The sequence below is a fragment of the Manacus vitellinus genome, unplaced genomic scaffold, assembly GCF_001715985.3.
Source record: "Manacus vitellinus isolate BGI_N305 unplaced genomic scaffold, ASM171598v3 scaffold_1_pilon, whole genome shotgun sequence".
Classification (NCBI taxonomy): Eukaryota; Metazoa; Chordata; class Aves; order Passeriformes; family Pipridae; genus Manacus; species Manacus vitellinus.
Genome location: NW_021939396.1, coordinates 47,308,011 through 47,327,414, shown reverse-complemented (window position 1 = coordinate 47,327,414; position 19,404 = coordinate 47,308,011). Strand labels below are relative to the sequence as shown.

At 39.5% G+C, this 19,404-nt stretch overlaps 1 protein-coding gene across 6 annotated transcripts in view; it reads left to right on the top strand.

The window, feature by feature from the left end:
• GREB1L (GREB1 like retinoic acid receptor coactivator) overlaps window positions 1-19,404 on the top strand; it is a 137,209-nt gene that overhangs the window by 64,957 nt on the left and 52,848 nt on the right. For 4 of the 6 annotated variants that reach the window (XM_018081072.2, XM_018081066.2, XM_018081056.2 and 1 more), the window contains exons 3-5: window positions 9,068-9,239; window positions 9,503-9,700; window positions 17,197-17,373. In XM_018081072.2, coding sequence (XP_017936561.2) covers window positions 9,071-9,239; window positions 9,503-9,700; window positions 17,197-17,373 — 544 coding nt within the window. In that variant the 5' untranslated portion in view covers window positions 9,068-9,070. The remainder of the gene's footprint in view (window positions 1-9,067; window positions 9,240-9,502; window positions 9,701-17,196; window positions 17,374-19,404) is intronic. The other 2 variants (XM_018081077.2, XM_018081061.2) reach the window with 1 other exon arrangement.

Here is a 19,404-nt window from a genome sequence, read left to right as displayed (position 1 = left end):
ATTTTATCTTTTGTGTTATTAAGAGTGATAGCTGAATGAATTCATGGAATCACAGAATGGATTGCGTTGGAAGAGACCTTAAAGATCACGTAGTTCCAGCCCTCCTGCCTTGGGCAGGGACACCTTACACTAGAGCAGGTTGCTCAGAGCCCCATCCAGCCTGGCCGTGAACATTTTCAGGAATGGGGCATCCACAGCTTCTCTGAGCAACCTGTTTCAGTGCCTCACCACCTTCATAGTGAAGAATTTCTTCCTAATGTCTAACCTAACTCTATCCTCTTTCAGTTTAAAGCCACTCCTTGTTTTATCACTTCATATCCTTGTAAAAGTCCCTCTCGAGCTTTCTTCTAGGCCCCTTTAGGATGCTGGAGGTCTGCCTTGAGCCTTCTCCAGAATGAACAGCTTCAACTCTCTCAGTCTTTTCTCACAGTAGAAGTGCTTCAGGCCTCTGATCTTCACAGCCTTCCTCTGGACTTGATCCACAAGGTCCATATCTTTTCTGTGTTGGGGGCTCCAGAACTGGACACACTTCTCCAGGTGGAGTCTCACAAGGGTAAAGGAGAAGGGCCGATTCACCTCCTTCGACCTGCAGACTGTGCTTCTTTTGATGCAGCCCAGGATACAGTTGGCTTTCTGGGCTGTGAGAGCACGTGACTGGGTCGTGCTGAGCTTCTTGTCCACCAAAATTTCCAGATGCTTCTGCTTGTGGGCACTTTCAATCCATTCTTCACCCAGCCTGTGTTTATGTCTGGGTTTGCCCCAATCCATGTGCAGGAACTTACACTTGCCCTTGTTGAATGTCATGAGGTTTGCATGGAATCACCTCTCAAGTCTGTTGAGGTCCCTTTGGATGACATCCCTTTTCACCATGGTAACCCCATTGTAGGGTTACCTTCTACTGATGTAGAAGGTCACCAAATTTCAGGCACAATTTGCCCTAAGTGAAGCCATGTTGGTTGTCACGGGTCACCTCCTTATTTTCCATGTGCCTGTTTCCAGGAGGATCTGCTCTCTGATCTTGCTGGGCGCAGAGGTGGTTCAAATGCATAACTACCTGTCTGTGCTAACATGCTAAGTTGTTAGAAGAATAACTAAGTGCAAAATCAAAATTACACAGTAAAAATATGCCTTGACCCTACAGCTAGGATTAAGGGCCATTACTGATTTGGTTGTATTGCACTGACATTAATAATGTGGTGAACAGTCATATTGATTTAGGGCAGAGAACATAAGTGGAGAAAGCTATGTATGAGCATGCATGTTTTAAGGAAGCAGGCTGAGATTTTCAACAGTGCTCCTTAGTGATTTTTTTGTGCAGTCTAAATAGGCTAGATCCACATAATTAACTCCTGAAAGCTTTTATATCATGAAGGATATAGACCTACACATGTAAGGTTTGTAGTTAACTATATAATCTTCTCATTCTTAGTTATATACTAATGAATATTTCTTTTTGTGTTACTGGCAATTCAATTTTTGTTAAGGCTTCTACTCTTTCATTACCTTTATGATCAGACAGTTACTTTTTGTCATTGTCTACAACCCTGTATCTTTGACATTTCGATGATAACAGTAGGGGATGCAATGGGAGAAAACTAAAAAGGATATATATTTTTTAATACTATAAATACAAAATATGGTTTATTTATGGTTTCTAATTAAGTTCCTTTTTCCATAGTAGGAAGGCAGACGAGGAATAATTAGGTAAATGTTATATTCACAAAAGCTTGGGATGGAGGGGAGGGTTGTGTAAATAGATGCAAGTGAGTGAATGGGAGTGTAGAAGAGACAGTATTAATGTATGGGTGCATGTTACTGGTGACAGAACATATAGTGCCTTTTTACACACGAATGCTCATTTGCATAAGTCACCCTTTGCCCATGAAAACGAGCTATGCATTTAAAATAGTCATCAGAAAACATTCCTTTTTTCAAGTACCACACCAAATGGTATCAGCTACAGTTTTGCTCCATTAATGTTCCAGTCTCTTTGTAGTATTTTTTTCATGTAGTTCACCATATCCAGGCAGGCATATATTACTTTAAATGCTTCTAGCATAGCATCATTTATTCACAGAAACTAGTTCTCCATAATTTTTATGTATTGTGTAGTCAATGTAGGTGAGTTTATATACATGAAGTAGTGAGATCACGTGTTTTCTTTCATCTGCTTGTTGCATCTGTTTTCTGAGGAAAGGGCAACAAATGAAGTTTGGCAGCACACTCTTAATCTTAAATCATCTCAGTCCTCGCTAGAGGAATGTGTTGAGCATCCCCAGTGCACAGACTACACTGTTCCATAAGAGTTCAACATACTTGGAATCTTTTTTTCTGAGTGAGAGCCATAACCTGGAAAAAAGTAAAGCAAGGTCTTTACAGTTCTTCTCACAAAGTCTCATGTGCACCAATCTTGTCAAATGACTTCGAGCTCCATTTTGGGGATAAGAAGAGCTGACTTCTGGGTTTTAGATTTATGTAGTTTGATTCTAACTATACAGACTTAACTCTAAAATAGTGTTTTAAAACCTCAGGCTTCGAAAAAGATCACAGCTAAAGATTCTGAGAGGGTATTATCAGAACATTTAAAAGATGAAGGAATATGCACTATGTTAGGCAATAAACACAAGTGCTGACCTTGTAACTTAAAAATATTGAGCTGCCATTTTGTAAAACTTGAGCTTAACTTGCTCAACTTGAGCTTAACTTTTGTACCATTGCACCTCTCAATATATTTTTTGACTCTATGATTCTATGATTTTGTGATCACTGCTAGTTTATTCTGCGAAACTAAAAACCTCCTAGATCACTGATTTTTTAAAAATGTAATCCAGACTTCATTTTTGTAGTATTTGGGGGTGCTTCAAAATTGATGGCTACATTAATATAAATTCAACTTAGTAACACCATCCTGTATTCAGGTGTTAATTTTACCTCTATTACGTTTATTGTTTTGTGAGCTGTGTCTGAGGACTGTGGGAATAGTCTTGGTGTGGAAGGGATGGAGCAATACGAGCATAGCAGCCTCCATGTTAACACCACTTTTGATTTGCTTTCTGTTTCATATTGTGGGCAAACAGCTGCCCTGTTCCACCATCCTGCATGTAGCTCTGTTTTGTATGCATTTGCCTCTCTCTGTCCAAGAAAATTGTCCAAATTCCAGATAATCTGATGTAATACTCCAAGTACAGATACTATTGAACATTAAGAGGAAGAACCTTGTCAGGAAAAAATAGGTGTTCTTGATCTTTCCCATTCCTCTGACATAGCAGTGGCAACATCTGACTGAAAGAGGAGGTTCTAAATCGTATTGGATGCTAACAATATTTTCTTCAAAATAAAATGAAAAATAAAAATGAAAGGAAACTGCACTGTAAATAGAGTCAATGCAAACTACTAATTCATTTTTCTTGAAAGATGTCGTGAACAAGTTATTTGTCACTTGCAACATAAGATTGTAAGCTCTTTTAAAATTGAGTGTAAATATCCCTAACCAAGACAAAAGCAGGGTCAGAATCTCAGGATCTTGAAAGGACTGGGGGGAAGGAAGGGATCTTACAAAGGCTGTGAGATAATGGACCTGTTAAGGAGAGTACTCCATCTTGCAGTCTTGTATTGACTCACACATAGGTCTTCTCCACTGAATGTTACAGTTAATGCTGTACATGGACTTCTGACTTTGAAGTCTACACTTGCAATTAGCGTATACATTTGTTTTTGTCGCTATTAATTGACATCCTTTCTGCTCCGTGCATGTTCATGATACATCCTAGTGATGCTCTAATGGGAAAAATAATACTACCAGAAACTGAATGAGAATGATGTAAAAAATAAAAAATGCTAGTTGTACCTGAAGCAACCAGTTTTCAAACAATTCTACAGTGCAAAGAGATGCCTGGTCTCTCTTTGCCTGAGATAACCCTTTCAGATACAGGAGCTATGCTGGGCCCAGCAGTGCCTTTGTGAAGGAACTTGCTTTCTTTTCCTTTGAAGAGAAACTTTCCTGTGGGGTTAGGCCAGATCAGAAGCCAGATTATGTGTTTTGGAGGACACAATTACATTATTAGGTTAAACACAAAGTAAGGACTTGATAGAGCTGACTTAATGGAGGGTGTTTGCATCAGATTCATCATTCACTATCAGGTAATTGTGAAATTGCTTTAAGCCATAACAACAACACTCACCCCCTCCCTCATCCTCCAGTTCAGTTCCTCTCCTTTAAAGTCTCTGGGGTCATGACCCACCTGGAGGCCAAATATGTGGTATCTGGTGCACTGAATGATCTGATTATATTTTTACTAGCAGAGCCTTCAACTCAGTGTGCAGTTCTGGCTCCGAAGAGTTACTGAGTAACGATCCACTTTTCAGGGGTTACTTTTTTTTTTTGTATGTGTGTAAATGACCATAGTCACCTATTTTCTTAATTAGAAGTGGGTAGTGTTTACTGTACCAGTCTGCTGGACCTAGGCTCTGGTTCTTGAGTATTCTGTGTCACGTTTCTGCATACATCTCTTGAAACCTGGATGACCACAGGGAACAAGATTATTTGCTTGAATTGCCAAGGTTTTCTTGTAAGTTCAGCTTCCGGGTTTGAACAAATGATCAGAATTTCCCTGGGTCCTTCACTGCACAGTTAAGTGATGCAGTATTAAAATCAATCCTCTGAAATTTTGCTTTCGTTACTTCCATTTCTGTCTACTTTGATGGAAGCTCACAGTAATCATAGTTTTGCTTTCCAGAGTGAATGCCCATATTAGTTTTCTTATTAAAAGCTATAGCATGGATACTTTTTTACTTGTGGTCAGTAAATGATTGCCTTGTTCAAATATCTTTGTAAGGAGACAGACTGAGATGTGAGGGCTGCCTTCCAGCTCTGTTGTAAGGCAGCTCTCACTCTAGCAAATCTCCTCTAGTTCAGTGATGGGCCACTGCAAAGAAGACTTGAAGTGGGATTGGGAAATTATCTTTGAAGAAGCATAGCAGTAGTGGAGATGTGTTGGGTGGTAATTGGGAGGCCTTAGTATCTGAATCATTGCAGAGAAGTACCCTGAGTTGTGATAGAGCCTGGAGGTGCAGGTGATCTAAATTTTAGGAAATTCTGCTATTGTTATTTTATGTTCTACTGCAGATTTAATTCTGAAATTTCTCTGTTTTAATAGTGTCTTCTAATCTCCATAGTAAGTTTTAAGGAAATTAAATAAAAATTGTCTGTATAGAGTGGCAAATTTGGTGAGGTAGAGGGGAGGCCTGAGAGTGGCCGTTACCAACTTGAACTTCCTTCCTTGTTATGGTGGTGGGGAAGGAGAAGGTATAGCAGCTAAATACATACATACTTTGCGTATACTAAGATTCTGTGGAGTTCAATCCAAAACAGACCTCAAAAGGTTGCCAAGAGAAGTAGGCAACTTAAGAATTATGCTGGTATCTTTCCAGTTGTGCAGGTTAAAAAAAGAGAGGGTTGGAATACGGTATTACAGATGTGCAGATTGCTCATTGCTGGGAATCTAACGAGCTCTGTTCTGAGCTAGCTGCAATTAGTGCACATGTAGATATGGAAAAAATTATTTACCCTCATACCAAACCTCCTGCCCATTAGAAATCTCTCAGTGCATGAAGATAGGCTCCAGCACAGTTTGGTGCAATATTGGTGGGTATAGGACAGTGGACATGAGGGTGAGCACTGATGTGTCAGTGCTGATAGCATAAAAACAGGCGTGTGAGATCGGGGAGGAGCTGCTGAGTCAAGTCCAGCTCCGTTTTCTCTCAGACGCTGCATCAGATTGTCTCAACTGCATTCAATCATGGAATGCCTCACATCCTCCCGAGCTCACTGATGCACTAGATGTGAAGAATTTTAAGAAAAACTTTCCTTAATTTCACTCTAGAAAGCAGCAGGGGTTGATTTATTTGTTTCATTTTTACTAAACGACCTCATATAGGAATGTTGGATAGACGAATTATTTGGATAACTTTTAACAATGAGCATTAATTTAATTATGTTAAATAATTCGGTTTGGTCACATTTAAATATAGATATGGCAGATACATGTCTTAATAATAGAAATGGATTTTTCCTCTCCCTTCAAATTCCCCCAATTTATTTTTCCTTCAGACTCTGCTGCCTCCTCAAGCACATTTGAACATGTTTTAAGCATATTCTGCTCTGCTATCTCCCCTGCTGCTGCTGAGGTGTGCTCACTGAGAGCTGCCTCCCGTTTGCACAGGGAGGAGGAAACTGAGGAGACTGAAGCACTTCCTGGTTGCACCAGGCATTTAGGGATAGAATCAAAAGCAGAAACACTGAAGTGTTACTACCTTGGATTGGTGCTCCTGGCTTTTGGGGAGGCTGGGTCAAAGTGGCTCTACCTGAACCAGGCAGTAGCTCAACCTGAACCAGGCAGTAGCTCACCGTTGGAGGGTCCTGCCACCTCCTCTCCCCTGCAAAAGGAGAGCCCCCTACTCTCCCCCGCTCCCCAGCTCCCTTGAACTCCAAATGAGGCCAGCTGCCCTAATGGCCTCAGGCGGTGTTAGGAAATCAGCTGGCCCATGCTGTTCTCCAGGGCTCCCAGCTTCCTCTGCCACACAGCAGGATCTGGGACCATTCTGCCCTCTGGTACCTCTGCCTGCCCCATCTTGCATAAGCATATCCCCGACAAGCCTTCCTCCTGCTCTGCTTCCATGCTGCAGGGACAAGAGCTCACACAAGTTGTGGTTCTTGAGCTTTTCTTTACTTGACATTTCCACCTACAACCTTGTTTTCTCATGGCAAGCTAGAAACATCCTGCAGTGATATTAACCAGCTTTCTCAGGCAAATCTGCGACAATCCCCATCCACAGGCAAATCTCCTTCTACAGATTCCAGGGAGGCAAATTAAATAGTCTTGGCTCACCAACCTTTGTGCTGTGTGCATCCTATGTTTTATTAATAGTTTCCTGTCAAAATGAAAATTGTTGTCATGGATTGTATACAACACATAGCTTGTAGAAAACATGGAGGATAAACAGACTGCAGGCAGATGATATGCTGTGGAAATTCTGATTATTAAAGATTGATTAATTTTTATTATGGTATTTTAACTAAAGTCTTTTCACTTGAGTACATTCCTGAAAACTTAAGCACATCACAACTGACATAAATAGCACAGAACCGAGATTTTATGGCATGAAATTTGTTGATATAATAATTTGTTGTGATTTCACTGACACTTATGGAAGTATCACTGATTTCAGTAAAATCAGGATTTCAGTCACTTAGCTGATTTTTATCAATTCTTTGTTCAAAGGCATCTGACAGGCTTTAGTGTACTGCAGCCTTAATGCTGCTTCAGCATAACTTTTCCCTACCTCACTTTGTAGTTATGTGTTTGTACACAGTCCCTACCATTTCCAAATTTAGTGAAAATTTATAGAAGAAAAAAGGGAATCTACTTTTCTTAAGTACTTTATTGCTGAAATGGCAGAATATATCATGTTAAGAAATTGTGTTTATCTTGTATTGTCTCTGGTTGGGTTAGGGAATTGCAGTTGCTGTAAAATTTATTAAAAACCAGTTTAAGTGAGAGATAGGGAATTATTTTCCTGAAGTTGCATAAAGTCTCTGACTGAACAGGGAACTGAGCCTCTCTTCCAGGTTAGAGGTGAGGAATTAGATTTGTTTTGTGTCTATGTATCCAGTAGAATAGCAATATTCAGCTCTTAAATATTTGTCTATACCAGCAGACCTGAAATGCTGCTGGAAGTGGCTGTCATAATTATTGCCCTTTTCCAGTTGCTCAAGGCCCTGAGGACCTTGAGCAACTGAGTGATAAAGCAGAAGTGGAGCTGTAGGTATTCAAAATGCCAGATTATCTTCTTGGCCAAGGTCTCTTCCTGGTCAGGGCTAGGTGACATCTAGTGAAGGGAAGTACAAAGATAATGTTATAAGGCTTTGTACTTTTCTATCTATTGATTTAACTGGGAAAAACTTTGTTGAAATAAATTTCTCAGATAGTACAGTTTTGTATTCAGAATATTGAAAAATGTTAGATTACTGTTCTTTGGAACAAATGTCATATGGTATAACGATCTAGTAAACTGGAAAATTTCAGGTTTCAGTGAGTCTCTCTTAGCTCATTCTAAAACCTTCCATGGCCATCCTGTTACTAAATGTTTACATTTATGTGTCTGCATCCTAGTGCTCGGTGCAAAAATACAGCAGTCAGTGGGCTGTGTAATGTCATCCAAGGAGAAGAAATTATCTGTTTGTGCTTGGATATTAAATGAAGTTCATAAATTCATCATTGGTATAAACAGAAATATTAATCATAAAAGCAGATATTTAAGAGATTGCTATCGCTATACTAGTGTAAAGCATAATTTAAAATAAAGACATTTCACTGTATTTGTTGCATATGGTTTAGAAGTTATTTATTTCTCTTTTTTTACTTACATCCTTTGTTGTAAGAGTATGATTAGGTCCTTTGATGGATCAGACTACATGTAAATCATAGTGTTATACTGAAGACAAGAGGTGAAGACTCTGGAAGGACAGAGACTGACCTTCCACGTAATTTCAGTTAATATTAACAAGATCAAAAATTCAAGTTATTGGATGTCTCTGTATTGCTTCTCTACAGATGATGGCATACTGACAAGTAAAATCATGTAAACGCACTGTTTGACAACAAGTGATGAAGTCCAACTTGATTTTTCAAATTTTCTTTTCTGTGTGTATTATTGTACCCCTCTGTATCCTACTCTGAATACCCTAAAAAAACCCTGATAATAATGATTTTATCTACCCTCCGTTAATTTTTATACCAGGCGGGTTCCTGAGGGTGTTGAGAGGCCATGTATGAAAAGACACTGAGCAGTGTGTTGGAAATGTGCTAAAAGCTTATTGGAACAGAAGGAGAGATTGAGAGAGAAATATGGATACATAATACTAGTTAGAGGTGTTGTTTTCATAGCATATTTTCTTGCAAACTTTATATCACTGACACGATGGAAGACAGTAAGACCTCATTCTTCATTTGTGCATTGTGTATACACTTTCCCATCCCCTTATCAGCTGTTTCCTCTGTGTTTTTAGATCATGGGGAATTCATATGCAGGGCAACTAAAATCTGCCCGTTTTGAAGAAGCTCTTCATAACTCCATAGAAGCTTCTCTGAGATGTAGCAGCGTTGTCCCCCGACCAATCTTCTCACAGCTATACCTGGATCCTGACCAGCCTCCTTTCTTGCCGGAAGGTAACCATGAAAGTATGGCACATTTCAGTTGTTTTTCTCTGTGTGAAAAGGGGGGGGATGCGTTTTAGTTTGTTTTTTCTTGAAAAAAAAAAAAAAAAGCCAAAACTGCACAAAAGTTCAATTTGTGACACAAAATCTGAATCTGGGGCATCATTAAGGAGAAAAAACAGCATGCTGGTTATTTTAAAAGGAGATAAATGCAAGTACTGTTGAAAAGTTTAATTTTTTTATTTTTTTTTCCTAGCTTTTATTCTTTTTTTATTTTTCTTCTTCAGATGTGAAGCCAAAGGTGGAGGAGTTGGATAAAGAGTTAGTACATCGCTATTCACAAAATGGAAACCTGGACTTTTCTACCAACCAAACTGTTAATGAAATGGAAGATGAAGAAGAGGATGAAGACATGTCAGATTCAAGTAGTCCACCAATCCCATATTCGCAAAAACCTGCCCCGGAAGGGTCTTGCACTACTGATGGTTGGTATCCTTTTTTTTAATTGTACGATCTTTACAACTAATTGTAATTATAATGTGCACTCTCTACGGTTAGAAACTCTTAAACTAGAAGGTCTGAAAATACAGTTTATAGTCAAAACCTTAAATCTGATGGGATATGGATTAGAAGGACTTGTTTAAGAACATAAAGTGTAATTTGTTATTTGAAAGCAGTGTCTAGGACTGGCTGTGGCCCTTCATCAGTTTCTGAAAGCCCTTTATTTTCTGTGGTTATTGTTGGTTTACTGTCCTCAAAGAGATTACCTAAGTTGACATCAGTATGGCTGGTTCTCAATCTATGCTTAAATTATTCTCAGAAACACTGGCAAAGCTGGATTTAGTTACTTCCATGGGCAGAAGGAAGAGTTTGGAAAAAGAAAATGGAGAAAAAGCTTGCTGTACTTTGTGCTACCAAGGTGATAAGAGGGGTTGGTAGCGGAAACTTGTCTGTTTTGTCTTCCCCATATGCCTGTTGCCCATTGCTTGCTTACCTTGAACTGACCTGATTATTGCTCAAGATGAGCAAAATTGTTGACAGTACTATATTTTTTTTTGGTTTTAAATTGTTAAAGAAAGGGTCAGATCATTATGCATATACCTAGTTGGACAAAGTAAAATTGATGTAATCAGTTTACCTTATCCTATAATTGTTCTATTCTGAAGATTTAACTTCCTCATAGAAGGAAGATCTAGTTGTATTTATTAGATGTGTTTCTCATAAAAACATCCCCCTGCTCCCTTCAGACACTTGAAAACGAGCATCTGTTCCCACCAGGTCCAAAAGCCTTTCTTGACATTTTATTCAATATACCCCTAAATCATGGAATTCCTTGTGCAGAGTACATCGAAAGTTGTAATTTGTAAAATGGTTTCGTACCTTGCTGAAGCCTATGGTTATACGCAGTGATAGAAGTAAGAACTCATCAATGGTAATTCTTTGACATTTTTGGAGGGGAGAGAGAAGGAGAAAGTATGAAATTATGTATTCCTAGAAAGGTGTTCTCATTTGAGGACAAGTATCAGTCAAATCTACAAAATCTCCTGTGCAGAGCAGGAGTAGTACCTTTGCCACCTCTGCTCAGGATTGTTTTGTTCAGCTGCTCTTTCTGACGGGGCACTGCAAGGAGGTCCTCAGCTCTCGTGGCAGTGCAGACTTCTCTCCTGTGGCTGCATATTGCATATCACAACATTATGCCCAGTTACATTAATATATGCTCAACTATATATATATGTAATATTAAGCTTTTTAACATGTCCTGGAAAATCTGACCTTCCAGCGGGACTTCTGTGTTCTGATTTTTATCAATCAGTCTTTTATTATCAAAGCACTCTAGAAGAAAGTTTCCTGTGTTACATCTCCAGAATTTCAGGATTGTTCTTTACTCATTGTTAGGGTTACCATTCTGAATTTACAAAGTCTGCCTTGCTCTTCAGTGTTGTCAAGGACCTGATTTAAGAAAGCAGTGGTTTTGTATACGTTTTTTTCCAAATACTGCTAGTGATCTGTTAGAACAGATTTACATAAGTGCTTGAAACACCCAGGTTCCCAAACATTGACACTGCAGACCATATCTCAGCAAGATATTAATCTGATAGCTCATCTTTCATTGCATGAATATGCCCTTCCAGAGATGTAAGACAGGATCACTGCCATTGTTTACGTCCCTTATCTCAGTTATCTAATTGGAAAGATAAATAATATTATGAAAATATTAAAGAATATTGATATAATAATTGAATTCACTGTGCTTGGATACTTTAAAATAAGCTTGTATTTAATTGCTTATCCAAGAGCAAAATATTGGTACTAGAACCTGCAGTTCATAGCTCTGGTGGCTGTAAAACCCGTCTCCCACCTTTTAGCGCAGATGGGGTGAAGTCTTTTTTTCCTTTAAGGTATTTCTGCTGTTTGATTTTCCTGAGTTCAGGATGTGTGCCATAACCATCATATTATTTTCTGTGGTGACCTGTTCTGTTATTCGGATGGCTTTGTCAGTCACATGGGTGCAGAAAGTAGAACTTAATGTCTTTATTTGTGGGTTAAAAAAATAAGTGCCTCAAAAGTGACAGTTTGTTTGAGGATCCTTCTCAGCTGGTGACTATATTAGATCCCTTAATTCTCTTTAGCCCATTGGAAAGAGCAACTGCATTTGCCACTTGCCTTACTACTAGTCATACAAGGAATTCACTTATTTTCAGGGACTTTTTTTTTCCTGCTCAACACAAACTTCTATAACTAACTTACACCTTCCATGAAAATAGAATTTCAAGAAAAATAATTCTTCCTTTTCGTACAGGTACCTCAAATAGGCAACGAAATAATACAAGAAGCTGTTCTGAACCACTTGCTTGCTGTAGCTTTAAAAGAAGCTGTTTCTAATTTGTGGAATAACATTTTATGCAAGCTGTGGGAAGCAAAATAGTATCACCTTCCTTTTGTTAGTAAATCCTCAATTTATCTGATGCTTAAAGAAAGGCCAAGGTAGTTTCAGAAGCAATTAGGTAAGCAGGTACTTAACACCTGATCAGTTACTGTGAGGTTACAATGGCGAGTGACAGTGACCCGTAATTCGTATGCAATTCTTGGAAGCTAATTCCTTATGCAAATACCCCTTTATTACAGTGCAACAACGGGCTGGTACCCCGCATGGAAACCTTTTCTTGTAATGGTGGGGAAAGGGAGGATATATACAAATTTAATTTTTAAGAAGATTTCAACACTTCTGGGTGTTGAGAGATGTGGGGATACATTTGCATTTTCAGAAAGATGGGACTGGATTACTTTATATGAAGTGATGTTAGAGAATGCAAATGTGCTTCTCAGAAGCAAAAACTAGTTAGTGAATTTTCCTTCAAAGAAATGCAGATAATGTCTGTAAAAACCATTATGATTGTGGTTGTTTGGTGACTGCTCTTGGTATTTGCAAATCTTTAATCAGAATATAAGTGCCTGTTATTCATTTGAAACAAAGCTGATATCCTGTGAGAAGACGATTTACTTTTTTTAATGGAGCAACTCAGCTTTGGGCTTTTGCTTTTTACTATTACATGTCAATAAAAAAATCTCATAAAGGGAAGTTGGTTTGGTTTAGTGGCTCATGAGTTTTCTCCTCTTTGTGCTTGGATGTCCATAAACAATACACAAGTAAATGCAACACTAAAGTGCCATTCTTTCTTCTTAGGAGTTGGAGGTGTTAGTGCTGTTGACTTAGAAATTTAGCACAATTATAAATGAATATTTATGAAATGTAAATGGATTTTGCATGTTCTAAGTGTTAAAAATGGACAATACAAGTTCTGCTAGTGCTGAGGCACTGTGTCTTGTCTTTCCTAATGTGGAAATGGTTATTTCTAACAGATAATTAACTATCAATGCGAAATCTTGCAAAACAGGAAAGTAAATAATGTTGAGGCCTCAGTGTTGCTTGCTAGTTAGAAAAAGACAGAGAGAGGGGTTAATCCCCCCTTTCTCTCCCCACAGTCAGTTACTTGCTTCCAAATCAATGTGTTTTGGGTGGAATTTTGTCAATCAGTTTCAAAAAGCAGCAGAAACCTAAAAAAATTCTTTTCAGCCCTAAAAACCAAGGGAAAGAATGATAATGAAGGTTCTTGAAATGTACCATCTGCGTGTCTTTGAAGGAAAATTCAAGACTTTTACTGCACAGAAGCAGATCTGCATCCTGTTCATATCTACTGATGGAAGTAAGCCCCAGCTGTACCTGGCCAAGCTCTGTAGACCTCCCTGCTTCTCTTGTGGCAGCTGTTGACTAAACAAGAGAAGAGCTCATGGAGGCTCTGAGGGTCTGTCTGTGCTACGTCTCTCACCTATCAGGATCACTTTCCCTCTGCAGAAGGGGAACCAGAGGAAAGAGTTCAGTGTCAGCCCTGTTTCTTGTCATGTTCCCTCAGAAAACAAGCTTTTGGCAGTCACCTGTGAGCTCTGAGCTGGTAGCTGCTTTTTGCTGGTGCTGGCAGAGAGGTAGAGATCCTAAAAGTAATGAGTTTCAGCAAGATTTGTGAAGTTCAGGAGCTGGTTGTATGACATCAGTGTCCCCAGATATAAGGCCCCTCTGGCAGAAAAGTAATTATAACTCTCACACAGTCTGAACATTACAGAGGCATATGCTGGCCAGCCAATCTACACATGCATACCTCTCTGATCCAGAGATGTCGCCAACAGCAAAACAGAGGAGGATGCCAAAGGAGATTGTGCAAGGAGGAAGGGGAGCATGGAAGGAGTCTGAGAACACTTTGGATAAAATAAAAGATGATGCAGAGGGTAAATCTCAGGTATTGTTTGCAGATTAGGTAGGATGCAGCATTTCTACAGCACAGTCCTCCATATCCTAAATGATGGGAAATATGTAATATGTTCAGATCTACAGCCTCTCAGATAAGAAGCTGCTGTTTCTATGATAGCAGACTGAGATCCATCAGTTTGTTTCAATGGCTACTGCTAAGATGTTACTGAGTAAAGCTTGTAAACTTGTTAAGATGTTGTGGTACCTTTCTTAGGGTTTTTCTGTAGCTTCTCTCCTGAGGACTCAATGCAGAATGGTGATGTGCAGCTGTTCAAGTGTAGCTGAAGTTGTTTTGCTTCTAGGCTGGATAATAACTGAGTCTTTGCTTCCATCTCAGATGTTGTGGAGCACTGCTTAACTTCACTGGAACATCAAAAGAGGGCACTAAAGGGTGTCCTCTTGGGACACCCCAAGAGGCTCTAAGCTTCTTACATGATATATGGTATTCAACCTTCTCAGTGTTGTGTGCTCCTTCTGAAAGCAAGTCTCTATTGACACATAATAACATTGATGACCAAAATCTTGCTTTCTTTGGTGTCCTAGTATTGCTATTGCTAACAATTCATTCAAAAGCCTCTTACTGGTCACTGTTTGTGCTTCTGGGCATTTCCTGAATGTTTTTAGGTAGAGGCAGAGCTAGAAACTCATTGTGTAAAAGCACAGTTTTCAATCTGTCTTGAAATGTTATTGCACTTGCTGTTTCATAATACTTATCTACAGATTTCCTGTTTGCCCACATTGTCAGCAGTGGGTTTCTATTTTAAATCTAGATGTAGAGGGGTATTTTCTAAGCACGTCAACTACTTAGATTTCACTGAATGCCTAAAAATTTAAGGTCAGTTTTGAAAATTCGGGACATAATACCAAAATGGCATAAACATTTGAATAAGCAATTTTTATTTTGAATGTGAGGGAGTTTTTTTTCCTAGGTTTATCTCTAACAGTTTCTTCTAAATTACATTGAAAAGTCTACATAATATTTAGCCTCGTACCTAACCTTCTATTTGATCAAGGTCAGTGTGCTTTTAAAGAATATACCTTAAAAAGAATTTACACAGAAAAATCAAATGGCATCTAATCAGAAAAGAATAAATTTTACTTTAAATATGCTGGTTTAATACCTTCCCCCTAAAACATTTCTCAGTGACAAGTTATTGTTATAATCCTTTGATTCATACATGAAAACTTCAGGCGCTTCATTTTAATTCATTGGCTGGAGAAAGGAATGTGTGAGGGGAGAATCCAAGACAACTTTCAGCTCAAATGAGCTGCTGCTGGAACTGAGCTGATTGAAGAATTGACAAAACTATTCAGCCAAGAACTGGTTCAACAGACTCTGGGTGTAGGCACAGGACTGAACCTGTATTGGACCCTGTTTTCAGCAAGCTGCTGCTTGCCAAGAGATTCATGCTAGCTGCTTCTGTACTTTCTACTTTGCACATGCTCTGTACCTGGTATAGTTTTGAGATAAAACCAAAGAACATTAACTTTCATAATTTTTGAAGAAGTTTTAAACTAAGTTTTAGCACATGAGCAGTGCAGACATACGTATTAATAATGGGTGAGGAGGCTCTTGGTTAAGTTGTGATCACATTGTGTTACCAGATGCTTAGGCAGTGTCTTTCTCCAGTGATTTGGTTTTGGGTTTTTTTTCCCTTAAAATTTCTGTGTTGAGTGAGGACTACATGAATAATATTTTCAGTTAAGTGTAAGTAATATATATATTGATCATCAAAGTCTTAATAGATTTTGCAGTAATCTCAAATTTAGTTTGATGTGTTTGCTTTTAACAGTAATATTGATTATTGTGATTATGATTTCCTTAATTTTGAAATACTGATTCATGCAGATATATACATGTGTTGTCTACATTATGATATTTCTATGGTTGTAGCAGAAGAGAGGTGGTCAGTGGGTAAATGTGTGATGCCTTTGGATATCCTGAAACATGGGGGGGAATCTGCCAGCTGCTGCTGGGAAATGTGTGAGGCCAGACTGTAGCACTGATCTTACAGCTGGAGAAGTGTGAATTGGAGGAGAACACAACAAAAGAGTCTAGTTGTTCATAAAACTTGGTAGTACTTTCATTGACTTTTGCCTAAGGGAAATTAGAAAGCCTAGTGTGATCATATCCATTCATGTGGAGGAAGTCACATGACTGTTGCTTTCACTCACACCTGTCCTTTCCTTTCTTGAGAGTTGAAATTACTCAATAAACTTGATAAGATGGAGTTTTACAAAAAAGTGGAATGTGATTTTGATCCTTGTAAGTCCAGTGTTGAAACTAATGGAAGAGTCTTTGAATGTTATTGTAAATTACTTAGTCAAAAAAAATCTAACTTTGCAGTTCATTTTGGTTTGAGCAAAAGATTGGACCAGCTGGACACCCAGAAGTCCTGCAATTGCACTAAGTTGTCCCATTCAACCTACCCAGCTCACTCTGAGTCCTGAGCTCCCAGGGGCCCCACTGGGGTGCTGAACAGTGCTCTGGGCTGCCTTGCTATGTTTTTTGTGTGACCCAGCCTGCTACCTGTTCATTGCAGGATGTAGAACAGCAGATGCTTGCTCAGGTCCCCAGTCTTGCCCGTGTCTGCTGCTGGCTTTAGCTCTACATTGACTAGAAGCACAAGGGCCAACCTCACGTCCCTATTTCATGTTCATATGTGTATTTGGGTGGGGAAAAACCTAACTGGAGACTTGGAAGTCATGCAGTCCACTGAGACTTCAGGAGACTTAGTTGAAGACTTAGAAAAAAACATGGTGTACATCTCTAAAACCAGTGAATTCATCTTTTATTTGCTGGAATTTCATAAATTTTTATCATTCCTTTGTATTACTTACTGGTGTTTATTTATTGATGCCAGCCTGTTACAAGCAAGAAAGACAGCGTTGTTTCTCTTGAAAAGGCTGTAAACTAGTGTTTGGACACTTAAATATCTTCTCTACTTGTATATGTTCAGGATCTCTTTAAAATAATTTTATCTATTGTCTCTGAAACCCTGAGCTAGTAGATCTGATGAGATGTTATCTGAATTTCCTCTATTTCCCTTGAAAAGGGTATATTAAAATTCCCAGTTACAGCATCCATTTGTGAAGTCCCATTTGCTTTTTTAACTGATAAAAAGAAGAAAGTGAAATCTTTTGAAGAGTTATCATTTGTTTTGCTTTGTTTTATAGGTTTTTGTCAAGCGGGCAAGGATTTACGGTTAGTATCTCTATGCATGGAGCAAATCGATATCCCAGCAGGCTTCCTGTTAGTAGGAGCCAAATCTCCCAACCTTCCTGAGCACATTCTAGTCTGCGCTGTTGACAAGCGGTTTTTGCCAGATGATCATGGAAAAAATGCACTTTTAGGTAAGAGATTTTTTTTTCTTTGTACTGTAATAATTCAGAGAAAAAAGTCAGTTCAAAATTATCCAAAGTAATTTCAGCTAATAACCTTCTATTAGAAATAGTTGAGGAGAGGAGCGATATCATTAAATTAAATCTGTAGATGAACCCGCCTTAAAAGCCCATTTTAAAACAAGTCCCTAATTCCACAATTAACCACAATTGATATCTCAATGATTTCTTTGTGGGCAGAAGTCAATTGCAACCCTGGCATTCTAAATGTGAACTATCCATATACTCTATCTCTACTGAAGCTTACAGCTTTTTCCTTTTAGAAGAAATATGCTCATGCAAGTATTGAAGATGAACTATCAATTTGTTTGTGGATTAAGGGATGAATTCTGCCCTTGGCTCCACTGGGAACATTGTTCTTAGTAGGACCTTTGAGAGTAATTTGCTTCTCAACATCCAATACATAAGGAAAAAAACCCCACCAATTATGTCGTGATCGGTTACATTTATGAGCTTTAAAATTTTAATACAAGAATGCTTCTTGGTGATTGAAGACAGGCATATGTGCACCTAGATTTCTTGCTGGGTCACAGCTGGTACACATCTGAACAGGCTAGTAAAAGTGATTTAATGTATTTTGGCTCCTTTAACCTGTTTTGAATTTACTCTCTCATTTCCCCCTCCAGTCATTGTGCTACCTAGAATATATTCAGAAAGACCTTTCAACAGGAAAGAAAATACAGCAAAAGATAAATACTCTGATTTAACTACACTGCTCAAAATCTGGTCCAGGGCAGCAATTCTTTGCGTAGCTATAGAAAACACCTTGGTTTTGTTACTTTAGTGTTATTTCTCCCTTAAATCTATTTACTATGCTACTACACACTGTAACCCTTGGACTTATGGCAGAAATCCCACAGGCCTGAGTTAGATAGAAGCTGTAATGTGATGTCCCCTCACTGGGTACGGCTGGGGATGTTGAATTATAGAATCATAGAATCAGCTGGTTTGGAAGGGACCTCTGAGATCATCAAGTCCAACACTTGATCCACTACCACCGTGGTTACTAGACCGTGTCACTAAGTGCCACATCCAGTCTTATCTTAAAAACCTCCAGGGATGGAGAATCCACCATTTCCCTGGGCAGCCTATTCCAATGTCTGATTACCTTCTCTGTAAAGAAATTCTTTCTAATATCTAACCTAAACCTCCCCTGGCACAGTTTAAGACCATGCCCTCTTGTCTTACTGAGAGCTGTCTGGGAGAAAGACCAACCCCCACCTGGCTGCAACCTCCTTTCAGGTAGTTGTAGAGAGTGAGGAGGTCTCCCCTGAGCCTCCTCTTTTCCAGGCTGAACAGCCCCAGCTCACTCAGCCTCTCCTCATAGGACTTGTGCTCGAGTCCCTTCACCAGCCTTGTTGCTCTTCTCTGGACCTGTTGCAGCACCTCAATATCCTTCCTGAACTGAGGGCCCAGAACTGGACCCAGTACTCCAAGTGTGGCCTCACCAGTGCTGAGTACAGGAGGAGAGTCACTTCCCTGGACCTGTTGGCCACACTGTACCTGATCCAGGCCAGGATGCCATTGGCCTTCTTGGCCACCTGGGCACATTGGTGGCTCATGTTCAGCTTCCTGTCAATCCAAACTCCCAGGTCCCTCTGTCTGGCTGCTCTCCAGCCACTCTGTGCCCAGCCTGTAGCGCTGCATGGGGTTGTTGTGGCCAAAGTGCAGGACCCAGCACTTGGCCTTGTTGAACCTCATCCCGTTGGAATCAGCCCAACTCTCCAGCCTGTCCAGGTCCCTCTGCAAAGCCCTCCTGCCTTCCAGCTGATTGACAGTCCCCCAACTTGGTGTCATCTGCAAATTTGCTGATAGTAGACTCAATCCCCTCATCTGGATCATCAAAAAAGGTATTAAACAGAACTGGGCCCAACACTGATCCCTGGGGGACACCACTAGTGACCGGCTGCCAACTGGATGCAGCATCATTCACCACCACTCTCTGGGCCCGGCCCTCCAGCCAGTTCCTAACTCATCACAGAG